The sequence below is a fragment of the Mesoplodon bidens genome (assembly GCF_964165515.1).
Source record: "Mesoplodon bidens genome assembly, chromosome: 19".
In the NCBI taxonomy this organism is placed as follows: Eukaryota; Metazoa; Chordata; class Mammalia; order Artiodactyla; family Ziphiidae; genus Mesoplodon; species Mesoplodon bidens.
In genome coordinates, this window is record NC_138179.1 from 6,265,818 (window position 1) to 6,278,065 (window position 12,248).

Below are 12,248 nucleotides of genomic sequence, written 5' to 3' on the forward strand. Positions count from 1 at the left end.
TTCTGTGTTTTAGTGTTTTAATGTAATTTAAAATATTATACCAGGAGGTATCTTTTTCCCTAAAAAAAAAAAAAAAAAGGTTAAAATTTCAAAAACAGTACTGTTACTGGCCTTGCCTTTTACTAGTTTTCCTCCAAATTAGTATTTTCCCTAGATGGTAAGCAAAAGAAGTAAATAGGTTTTTTTCTCCTTTATTCTATTAATTTCCAGAAAATGGTATGTATATGAAGAGAGAAATACTCTAGAGAGAGAGTCTTTCCCTACTTACCCATCTCCTCCCTCAATTGCACACCTGGTTAGGTGCTTCTGCTCTGTGTCCCTAGATCTTAGGTAGCCCTCTTCGTGGCACTTACCACAATGAATTACAGTTGTTTCAGTCACTATTCTCCCTTAGGAAAGGGGCTTTTCTTTGTTTAATTGTATTTCTACACCAGTCAGTGTCTCGCACAAAAGCTACTTTAAAAATATAGTAGCGTTCATCTATTCAGTTGCATGTGTCTCTCTTGGAAAAACCAAGAAGGAATGGGTCCTTTGGTGAACTAGGTTAGTGATAATTTTATAATGATAAATTTTTTAAGCCAGAGACTACTGTTTTTTGGCGGTTTTTTTGAGACTATTATTTGAACTAAAGTATCTTGCATAATTTTACCATATATATTTAATATTCATAACTTTGATTCTGGGACCTTATTGATTGTTTTCCTCCCCTTCCCCCCACAAATTTTCTGTGCCAGCTGCTTTGAATAAGAAGATGAATGTTTACAGTGACCTTTAGGCTTCAGGGCTTTACTCTTTTGCTCAGAGCCAACCAACTATAGCTGGACCTATGCCCTGAAGGAATGAGTGTGTGGTTTCTGTTGGTTGAAAAATCAAAAGTGATCAAGATGACTATTGTTGCCAATATCTAGCTTACATTCTGAACTTGGTAGAACTGAGTACTTTGGAAGGTACAGGAACCTTCTTTGTCCCCTGTAGATCTTAAGTACAGGTTTCTAGAAATCTGCTAGTACAGTCTAAAAGTAGGATAAAGATGAAACTGGTTTGGTGTTTGGGGAAGACTACAGAAAGTATAGTTAGAAGCGGGTTTGTTCATCTCCCTTATTTTTCCTAGGAGGTAAGTATTAAATTAAAGATGGGTGGAATGCAAATGACTATAAAGAAAGTAATTCTTCCTTTTTTTAAAAGGTGGTTCTTAATACGGAGCAGAGTGACACATGGCAGATAGAGGGTGGCCTAAGCTTTTGGCGATGGGGTCAGATCTGTAGAAATGACAGAATTTCGGAGGTGAAAATTTTTTCACTTTCCTCAAAAGGAATAATAGAACAGGCAAATAGATATTACCTATCTGTTTGATTATTGAGTTCTCATTTATTTAACAAATATTAAGCATTTACTTTGTGCTAAACACTGCCTGGTGCTAACAATACAATTAAAGATAAGTCCCTTTCCTTATGTGGAATAGTGACTGAGAAACACTTAGATGAGAAATAATAGTATGAGAACTGCTGTTGGGGTAATGTAAGTAGTTTACTGGGATGTATACCAGCTCTGGTGTTGGGGAGAGGAATGGATGCATAGTGAAGGGCTCCCTTTCTCTTTGGCAATTGACAGGAATTCAGCTTTTAAGCAGTGTTCTGTGACTTATTAGGAGGACTGAGGGTAGGCAATTGTTCTTCAAAAAGAAGCAATTAGAAGTTCCTCTTCACTGGTGCCACATTTATAAGCACCTGCTGTATACCTTGCGGTATATAAGGTGCCTGAGGATTCAGTGGTCCTCCCCTCATTGAGTATATAATCTGGACTCTGGGAATGTAAATGTAGTTAAAATTACTGAAAAACACTAGAGTTAGAAGGAATGTACCTTAAACTTCTTCCAGGTGAACTCATACCATGTTAAGAATGAATGAATGGTAGCAAAGCAGAGTTTGGACAGTATGAAGTGGGGAGTTATTTATATTATAAGATGGCCATATTTTAGGAACCCGCAAATAGCTTAGTATCCTTTAGTCTTCTCTTTTCTGCCCTTTTTTTTTCTTTTTTTTTAATGGCAATAAGAAAGCAGCTGTCACAGTTTTATTACCTTTGTGACTCAGTAGTCATCAGCTCTAAATGGATTTGGTTTCACTGATGCTCACATGAACACATTGCAGCTATTCATTAGATCTTAAATTGCAGGTTCTCTCAGTATGTGTGGAAGAAGAAAACATAATTCCTTATATCACCAATGTCCTACAAAATCCTGATTTGGCCCTGAGAATGGCTGTACGTAACAACTTGGCTGGTGCTGAAGAACTCTTTGCCCGGAAATTTAATGCTCTTTTTGCCCAGGGAAATTACTCAGAGGCAGCAAAGGTGGCTGCTAATGCACCAAAGGTAAATAGTTATGAAAGTGAAGTTGCCATGATTGGATTAATGCTAATATGCTCTATTTCTAATACTGTTAGAACTGGAACCAGCTTTCCACAGAGAAGCTAATCTTTTTTAGGATATGTTTTCCAGTAGAATGAGTTACTTGTCAGTACCTCTAGATTTAATTACTTTTCTGTGCTCTAGATTTGGTTAGCTTCTTAAAACTCCGAATGTCAGAATGATATATAGATCTAACAAGCTCTGATTTACAGAGATGTAATACTGTTTAGTTACTCAGTTGTTATACTGTTTGATCTTATCTGTGATAGCTACTGATTTTATTTCTAAGAGTTGAAAATTAAACAGATCCTGTTCAATTTATGGTAGGAAGAGTTGTCTGAAATTGAGCTGAATTTATCCTCATCACCTTGGTATTATGTTGGACTGAATTAACACCTTACTCCCTGACCAGTGTAATGGAATTTCCACTTAACCTAATGTGAACCTGGAATAATAGCTAGTTGTAACTTATTGTCTTACACATTGACATTATTATAATTAGGTTGGTAAGTTCCTGATTCAGGATAATCTCATAACATTGAACCAGAAGTGTGACTGAATCTTTACTATTCAATATATTGAAGATTTGAGGTTTGGTTTTAGTAGATGGAATCATGCCTTTAAAATTGACTTAAGAGACCCATGGAGTTATTAGTGTGATGTTGGATCATCTTTAAAAGGAGTGTGTAACATTTCTGTTTCTTAAAGGGAATCCTTCGTACCCCAGACACCATCCGTCGGTTCCAGAGTGTCCCAGCTCAGCCAGGTCAAACTTCTCCCCTACTTCAGTACTTTGGAATCCTTTTGGACCAGGGCCAGCTAAACAAATATGAATCCTTAGAACTGTGTAGGCCTGTACTTCAGCAAGGGCGGAAACAGCTTTTGGAGAAATGGTTAAAAGAAGATAAGGTATATTCTGTTAACATATTTTTGCTTTGATTAAATACCATGTTAGCAAGTTAAAAACATAGGCTGTGCCAGAATATCTCCATCCATTATTTATTGCTTGTAGGAATAGAACAAGAATAGACATTGCATGAGATGCATAAACTTACTTCCTTTTGAAAATGTATTTATTTTGTGGCATGCTGAGGGTAGGATATCTATTTTAAAATGGAATCCAGGATTACTTGCTTGGTGGTTAAAACTCTAATCTGGAAGCAAATTGCTATCCTTTTGCTTCAGGAAAAGCTTAGTGTGAGACGCTTTGCGCATTCATGTTTGTCAATGTATGTAACACTCACTTGGACCTAAGAATGTATTCCTTTCTCCCACATCCCACACTTGATATGCCCAGTAGTTTCAACCATACAACATCATATCTTTTCTTGTAGAACTTCCCAGGTATCAAAACTGTGATATTTGCCGCTAGTAACCATGTTTGGGTGTGCAAGGGAAACATATTATATAAAATGTTGGCTCAGAAATTTGTTAACAAGACAGCAGGGCTGTCTAATTAGCAGTGATATGGATTCCCAAAGAGATTTCACAGAATGTTAATTGGCATTACATGAAAAAATACTTAACTAGTTTCTTGAAATTATTTAAATATAAATCTTTAAAAACTGTTGTTAACCAGCTTTCTTTACTGTAGGATTTCTCTATGCCTTTTAAATTCACTCAGTACTTACTAATTCCTTTTTACATAGAGTACCTGGTGGTATTATGTTTTCTGGAGCACATTATGGAAAATGTTGCTTATTTGTAAGGCAACTAACAAGTTTAAACAGGCCTTTAGTGGTATTATTCCTTTCATACCACCATAGAAAGCCTTCCTCCACAAAGTGGCAATATTGAATTGCCATGTCTTATGCCAGTGTCAAGAACTGAGGTGGTACTGTTTATAGCACTCTGAGTAGTGAATAACTTTTAATGTTAGACCTTTTGGCTTTAGTGTTATGTTGGTTATAGTTTTACATTACTACTTGTAAGTCCTTGTTTCTTGACCCAGCTTCTGGCAATCTTATAGGATATTGGAGGATAGTACTCCGGAGTTGGGATGCTTGGACAGGAGTCTGCTGAAGAATAGTTACTAGCCACATAGCGAGTATTTGAGGTCTGTCCTAATTGCTTAAGATAAGGGAGGATGGGAACAGCCAAGGTAACTGAGTTGACCAATATAAGTGTGAAAGCTTTTTGGGTATCATTACCTTTTTTGGTGAATGGTCACATAGGATTCGTTTGTGGTAAAAAGGACACTGATCAACTCTTCATTAGTTAACATGTTCGGTTGAGAGGTGTAGACTCTGATAGAACTTCTCATTGAATGTCGGTGATAATCATAGAAAATCAACTCTAGTATATAAAGCAGAACTCTTTTAGAGAAGCTGCTTTCCAGATTGGGCAGCTGGCTAAGGCAGGTTGAATAGTACAGAGGAGGGTATCTGCAAGTATACCACCTAAAAATTCTAAAATTTTTATCTGTTTGACCTCTTGAAATTAATGTCCTGCTTTATAACCTTAAATCCAAAAATCAAGAAGATAATGAAGCTTAGATCCTTCAGACATACAGATTATACCCTAATTTTAGTAATGGCCTTTATGGTAAGCCTCATCTGGCTCCTTGAATATCAGATTTTCATTTCATAACATTACATTAGGAGCTGCATTATTCTTGAAAAATTAAGACCATGTGGGTCTGATATCTGAATACTTTTAATAGTTAGAGGTGCAAGATTCTGCTTTTTAAGTATTTATGTTCCTAACAAGGTAATTGGTAGTATCTGTACGTGTGAAGTCTTGGTGGGTTTTTATCCTTGATTAAGTAGAATGTGTGGAGAATGCTGAGTTACTGCTGTGAATACAAAATCAAGAGTCCCGGGCTTCCCTGGTGGCACAGTGGTTGAGAGTCCGCCTGCCAATGCAGGGGACACGGGTTCAAGCCCTGGTCCGGGAAGATCCCATGTGCCGCGGAGCAACTAAGTCCATGTGCCACGACTACTGAGCCTGCACTCTAGAGCCCTCGAGCCACAACTACTGAAGTCCGCGAGCCACAACTACTGAAGCCCGCGAGCCACAACTACTGAAGCCCGTGCGCCTAGAACCCGCGCTCCATAACAGGAGAAAGCCACCTCAATGAGAAGCCTGTGCTCCACAACGAAGAGTAGCACCCGTTCGTCGCAACTAGAGAAAGCCCGCACGCAGCAATGAAGACGCAACACAGCCAAAAATAAATACATTAATTAATTAATTAATTATTTAAAAAATCAAGTCTTTATAACCACAACCCCTGTATATTTATAATACATTCTGGGACAACTGAGAAACTAAGTGCCTGTCATGTTAGTTATTATTTATAGTGGAAGTAGTGTCAATTGCTGATTTATACAACAGCTCATGGATTACTAAACAGTCTCTGTTTTTCCTTTGGACAGCTGGAATGCTCTGAAGAACTGGGAGACCTTGTGAAATCCGTGGACCCTACATTGGCACTTAGTGTGTACCTAAGGGCTAATGTGCCAAATAAAGTCATTCAGTGCTTTGCAGAAACAGGTCAAGTTCAGAAGATTGTTTTATACGCTAAAAAAGTGAGTTCAATGAAACAGATTCTCCACATAAATTCATTAAAACATTAAGAGAGAAATTAGCTTATAGTAACTCTCAGTGACTTTAATAGTAAATTTCCTTAAATATTTATAATTACTTGGAAAAGTATAAAAATGCTGTTACGGCTCACATATAGAATTACACTTCAAAAATGGAGATGGGCTTCCCTGGTGGCACAGTGGTTGGGAGTCCGCCTGCCAATGCAGGGGACACGGATTCGTGCCCCGGTCCGGGAATATCCCACATGCCGCGGAGTGGCTGGGTCCGTGAGCCATGGCCGCTGAGCCTGCGCTTCCGGAGCCTGTGCTCCGCAACGGGAGATGCCACAACAGTGAGAAGCCCGCACACCACAAAAAAAAAAAAATGGAGACAGTTACTCTTGTAACTGGCTTATAGAATTTAAGCTTCTAGGGCATGTTTAACCTGTTAGAACAGATTTTTTTGGTGGTCAATGATACTGAATAAGCCAATTATAAAAATTTATAGCTATTTGTTCAAATATGTTATCACCAAGGTGTTTATTTGTCTTGTATAAACCAAGATCAAATTGAGCATCTAAGTTAAAACTGAATTTGTATTTTCACCATTAGCTCTGTCTGTAGTAGCAAGATTCTATTGCAGAAAAAGCCTTTAAATGATATAAAAATGGAACTTTGCAGCAGGTCTTAAGTTTTTGTCTCTTTGTAGGTTGGATATACTCCAGACTGGATCTTTCTGCTGAGAAATGTTATGCGAATCAGTCCAGATCAGGGGCAGCAGTTTGCTCAAATGTTAGTTCAGGATGAAGAACCTCTTGCTGATATCACACAGGTAAAGCAGTTAAAATGTAATTTGTAGAAGTTGATTTAAATAGAGAATGGGGGAGATCTGAGTTTAAACAACTTTGGAGAAGAATGGGTTAATTTTTTTATTTGTAGAAATTAGAGCTGTGTTGATCTACATGGATAAACCTTAAGTACGTTACCAGAAAAAGCAACTTGCAGAAGAGTGCACAGTCAGATACCATCTATATACAGTTCTAAAACATGCAGAACAAATACCATCTCATTTAGAGTGGTATATGTGTTAAAAATATGAAAAATATATGGGAATAATAAAACACAAAGGATAGCCGCTGCCACTAGGTGAAGGGAGAGGGAAGAGATGCATGTATGAAGTGGGAGTCACAGACTCTTTCATTTTTATGCTTTTGTATATTTTAAATAGTTCATCAGGGAATTCCCTGGCGGTCCAGTGGTTAGGAGTCCGTGCTTCCACCACACGGGGTACGGGTTCGATCCCTGGTCGGGGAACTAAGGTCCTGCATGCCGTGTGGCGTGGCATGCATGCATGCATGCATGCATCAATCAGTCAATCATCAGAATTTTAAATCTGTCAATTTTATTCTGCTATTATATAGTATCTTGAAATATTTTGTGGTAGTTTTTACTAGAACTAAAAGTAACTCCAGAAGACAAAAACTTACTCTTAAATTACAAGGTTATGCTGTCCAAATAATATTCTTTAAATCTGGGATTTGATCTGGCAGTGTTTTATATGTGAAGAAAGAGATAATGTTTCATTTCCTTTCATTTACATATATTGTCAACAGTATCATAAAGCAGTTTTTAAGTATCTTAAAACGATTTCCTTTAAATCTTTTTTTTGCAGATTGTCGACGTGTTTATGGAATACAATCTAATTCAGCAGTGTACTGCATTCTTGCTTGATGCACTGAAGAATAATCGCCCATCTGAAGGTCCTTTACAGACAAGGTTGCTTGAGATGAACCTTATGCATGCACCTCAAGTACGTGTTTTCATGCTTTTTAGGCATGTTTCCAACACTGTTTTTGTAGTTATTCAGAGCTTCTTAGATTATTTGAAGCTACTGAGATGCCTATTCCTTGTTTTAGAAAATTTAGCTAACATTCTTTTGTACTTTCTCTCCTTTACCAATTAATTCACTGTTGAATCTTAATATGTAATCTGCATATGGAGTTACTGATATAAATGGAGTAGTAAAATAAACTCATCCTTTTTATGGTTTTATAGGTCGCAGATGCTATTCTGGGGAATCAGATGTTCACGCATTATGACCGGGCTCATATCGCTCAGCTATGTGAGAAAGCTGGCCTCCTGCAGCGTGCATTAGAACACTTCACTGACTTATATGATATAAAGCGTGCGGTTGTTCATACCCATCTTCTTAACCCTGAGGTATTTTAGGCTCTTACCTAACTATTAGTTATGATTAATTGGTATACTGAAAATGTGTCTGTGTTACTGAATGATAGTAATTTCATACCACCATTAGGTTTAACATTGTTTCATTTATTTATTTACTTATTTATTTTGTCCTCTAGTGGTTAGTGAATTACTTTGGGTCCTTATCAGTAGAAGACTCCCTGGAATGCCTCAGAGCCATGCTCTCTGCCAATATTCGTCAGAATCTACAGATCTGTGTGCAAGTGGCTTCTAAGTATCACGAACAACTGTCCACTCAGTCTCTGATTGAACTTTTTGAATCTTTCAAGAGTTTTGAAGGTAATTAGGGGTTTGAGTTGTTTAAAATTATTTAAGGTAGCCAAGAGGGGTATTGTTATACGGACAATGTCATAGGCTATATGGACTTGTCATAGGCTGTTGGAAATTCCTTCTACAAGCTTACTTTGATGGGATATTTTAAGTCTTATTATTCAGTAACTGTTGTCAGGCATATTCTATACCAGGTTCCAGGGACATGCAGTGAAGAAGACTGTCTGCATGGATATTTTATAGGTGAATTAAAGGCAAAATTTTAAGATACAAATATATGTAGTAGCTTTGTCATAATTGTATAAGATGAAAATACTAATGATTAGGTATGTAATGATTGTGTTTATATTGTCTGACTCTTATAATGGCTAATGATTCTAGCCAAGGAAATTTTGTGACTTGTCCCTGTAGCAGGTTTTCTCAACCTCAGCGATACAGACATATTGGGCTGGATAATTTGTTGGGCTGGGGGGTACATTTTTGTATGCATGCAGGATATTTAGCAGCATTGCTGGCTTCAGTCCACTGGATGCCAGGATCATTAGCTCCACCAGTTGTGACCACTAAAATGTCTCCAGACCTTGCTCAATGTCTCCTGGGAAGAAAACCATCTTGCCCCCAGTTGAGAACCACGGTTGTGCTGAGTATTAATGTAATCACTGTTGGTGGCTTTTAGGTTCACTACCTAAATATCTGGTCTCTACTTAACTTTCCCTCCCTCTTCTTGTAGTACTGCTCTAGACAGAAGGAATAAGCTATTCCTACTAGTTTTCTTAATTTTTTCAGTTTCTATGTTAACTGTGCACTACATTTATACTGTTCATTCAGTACAGTAGCACTAGCCACATGTAGCTATGTAAATTTAAAGTAATTAAAATTGAATACAATTAAAAGTTTAGTTCTTCAGTCACACTAGCTACATTTCAGGTGCTCAATAGCCACGTGTGGTTAGTGGCTACTGTATTACATAGTGTAGATATAGAATATTTGCATCATTGCAGAAAATTCTGTTGAATGGCACTGCATTAAATTCTTTTTAAGCTACTGATGTGTGTTTCCTATTAACTCCGTATAGAAAAACACCTGCTATAGTGGACTTCATTTAAAATTTCTCATATGGCCTATGGTATTAGCTTTGATATTAAGTAGCTGTCTCCTATTTCTCAACTACTAGAAAACATTGAATTTTCTGTTCTGTAGGGATTAAAGTACAAATCCATTTATTGAACTGATTAGTGGACTATTTAATATTCTTATTGAGCTTTTTGAGCAACCAGTTTTTATTTGGGACTATTCAGTATAACTGTGGTTTTTTTTGCTTGTTTTTTAAATTGAGGTATAATTGACATAATGTTTTTTAATTGCTTAAGTATTTTTTGGGTCTGGCGCCCTCAAAGGTACACCTGTGCTTAATTTCAATTATTTGTTTCTTTAAGGTCTTTTTTATTTTCTGGGATCCATTGTTAACTTTAGTCAGGACCCAGATGTGCACTTTAAATATATTCAGGCAGCTTGCAAGACGGGGCAGATCAAAGAAGTAGAAAGAATCTGCAGAGAAAGCAACTGCTATGATCCTGAGCGAGTCAAGAATTTTCTCAAGGTAAGAGTGAGTGATGCATTTTCTGGTTGGGTTGAAGATCAGCAGTTCTGCAAGGGTTTGCTCACAGTTTTAAAGTATTTTTTTTCCCCTAAAAGTGAAATTCTTAGCATTCTCAAATTGTATGCTGAATTATTTCTTCCAAATTTAATATTCTGTGGTTTCCTTTGAAATAAGGAAGGAAATTTGTAAGTAGTACTTAGGAATGACCATCTGTTTAAATGAAGAGAAAAATAACACTATCTCTAAGAAATTTCCTTTCTTTAACTTTAATTTTAGAAGAAAATTTTTGAAAAGTGATTGTAGATGCTCAGTGTTTAGAATATCATTTAGGCGCTTTTTGAATATTAAGATCAGCTTGCCCTCAGTGTTATTTTAAGGGGCCTGTATTATATGCCAAGGGCTCTGTTGTGTAAAGGACATGGGTTAACCTCTGTCATTGATAAGCCTAACTCTAGAAACTAAATATTAATCATGTGTAATTCATAAATTGAAGGTACAATCGAACAAAAAAACCCTCAGCTTTGTGACACGAATTTGGTTATGGAGAAGTAAGAACTGCCTGTGTTGGAATGAGGAGTAATGGTTTAAAGATTCTTAGACCTTTACAGCATACCTGAGGGCAGTTGATCTTTGTTTAATGGTTAACTTAACTTTGGCTTTATTCTCATACCTACTAATTACTTTGTGAGGAAGGTAAGACTTTAAAATTGGCAGTCGTTTATAAAAATTAGGAAAACTACAGAACATTCAGATCCCCCCAAAATACATATTTACATACTTTACATTTATATTAAAAATATATTAAATGATTCCAGAGATTGTATATAAAGTTCTTAAGTATTTTTTTCTTCTGGAAGAATTTTAGATTGAAACTAAAACCAAAATGTTCATTGTGCAGTTTAGTAGGAAAGATCAGGCTTTTCTTACTCCTACACTGATCATTTTTAGATGATCTGTAGTTGTTTTAGCTGATTCTTCTTCTGAAGAGCTTAATACCTAGATTAAATAGCGAAACCCTTAGGTGTTTTAGTGTAATGATGTAGTTAAAGTGCTGAAGTTGCCCTATGTTTTGGATTAAAAGATAAACATTCCCCAAAAGTATAGCTTTATAATGTCTTGGCCATCATGAATATTCTGAGGAGCCTGGCTAGTATATGTTTGAACCCATGACTTCCTGGTGTCATAAAAAAACGTCCAAATGAGAAAGATTTGATACTCTGTGCTTGACTAGTATACCCGTAACACCAGTCCACTCCCTCCTTTGAGTAACAGTACTGCTTCCGTTTTTAAAAAATACTGCCAGATCCACACTGATTTCTTTTTGTTTTCATTAAGCTCCCAGCTTTTACGCTTCAATTGTAATTTCTCGAGCATTGGGTTATAGTCTTTGAGTTATATATACGTAAAGCAGGACTAAATTAACTATTTTCACCTAATTATGATGATCTTGAGCTTCATAAAAAACCCTCTGGAAACTAGGATGTGGCAGCCTTACATTGCTTAGCCCGTGAGATCGAATTAGATGAGGAACCCCCCTCCACACTCGTGAATTGGATGCAAGTCTAATAGAGGAGAGTGGATGTGAATTATGGGCTTTTGAAAGGCCAGACCTGGTTCAAATTCCTTTTCTTTCTATAAAGCTGTTAACCTCAGGCCAGTTAACTAAGGTGCCTCAGCCTTGGTTTCTTCAACCATCAGCTGTGTTTATCAAGTACCTTGTATGCCATAGGTGTTCAAGTGATAACCGTGGTTAATAAGCTGTGTTGGTGGGCCTTGAAAATAAGGTATTGTCAGCCTTTCTATCAGGCAAGTTTTGTTTCTTTTTGGTTTTAAGTTATTCCTGACTCCTTGAAGGAATTTTAATACCAGCCTGACTTAGAGGAAAAAACCTAGTCTCTTATCATTAAATAATCTGAGATGGGAGCTCAGTGCTAATATGCTACTATTGGATATTCAGCCTTTCACCCCAGTAATGAGAATGAACATACTAAACCATTTACTCACTTTCCTGATTGATCGGTAGTTTGTAGCGGCATGCTGCATTTCATCATCACCGTTATTAAACTTCATTTTGGTGTTACTAGCTGTATTATAACTGATGTTGTATGCAAACTGTGATAATAAGAAAAATACTTCTCTGAATCTAATCTTGAACATTAGACAAGTGCCAATTACAT

The 12,248-nt window shown here is 36.8% G+C and overlaps 1 protein-coding gene across 2 annotated transcripts in view; it reads left to right on the top strand.

Annotated features, from left to right (window-relative positions):
- CLTC (clathrin heavy chain) overlaps positions 1-12,248 on the top strand; it is a 62,416-nt gene that overhangs the window by 28,422 nt on the left and 21,746 nt on the right. For both annotated transcript variants that reach the window (XM_081218429.1, XM_081218430.1), the window contains exons 7-14: positions 2,176-2,373; positions 3,118-3,318; positions 5,784-5,936; positions 6,643-6,765; positions 7,606-7,743; positions 7,989-8,153; positions 8,300-8,480; positions 9,908-10,071. In XM_081218429.1, the coding sequence (XP_081074555.1) occupies positions 2,176-2,373; positions 3,118-3,318; positions 5,784-5,936; positions 6,643-6,765; positions 7,606-7,743; positions 7,989-8,153; positions 8,300-8,480; positions 9,908-10,071 (1,323 nt within the window). The remainder of the gene's footprint in view (positions 1-2,175; positions 2,374-3,117; positions 3,319-5,783; positions 5,937-6,642; positions 6,766-7,605; positions 7,744-7,988; positions 8,154-8,299; positions 8,481-9,907; positions 10,072-12,248) is intronic.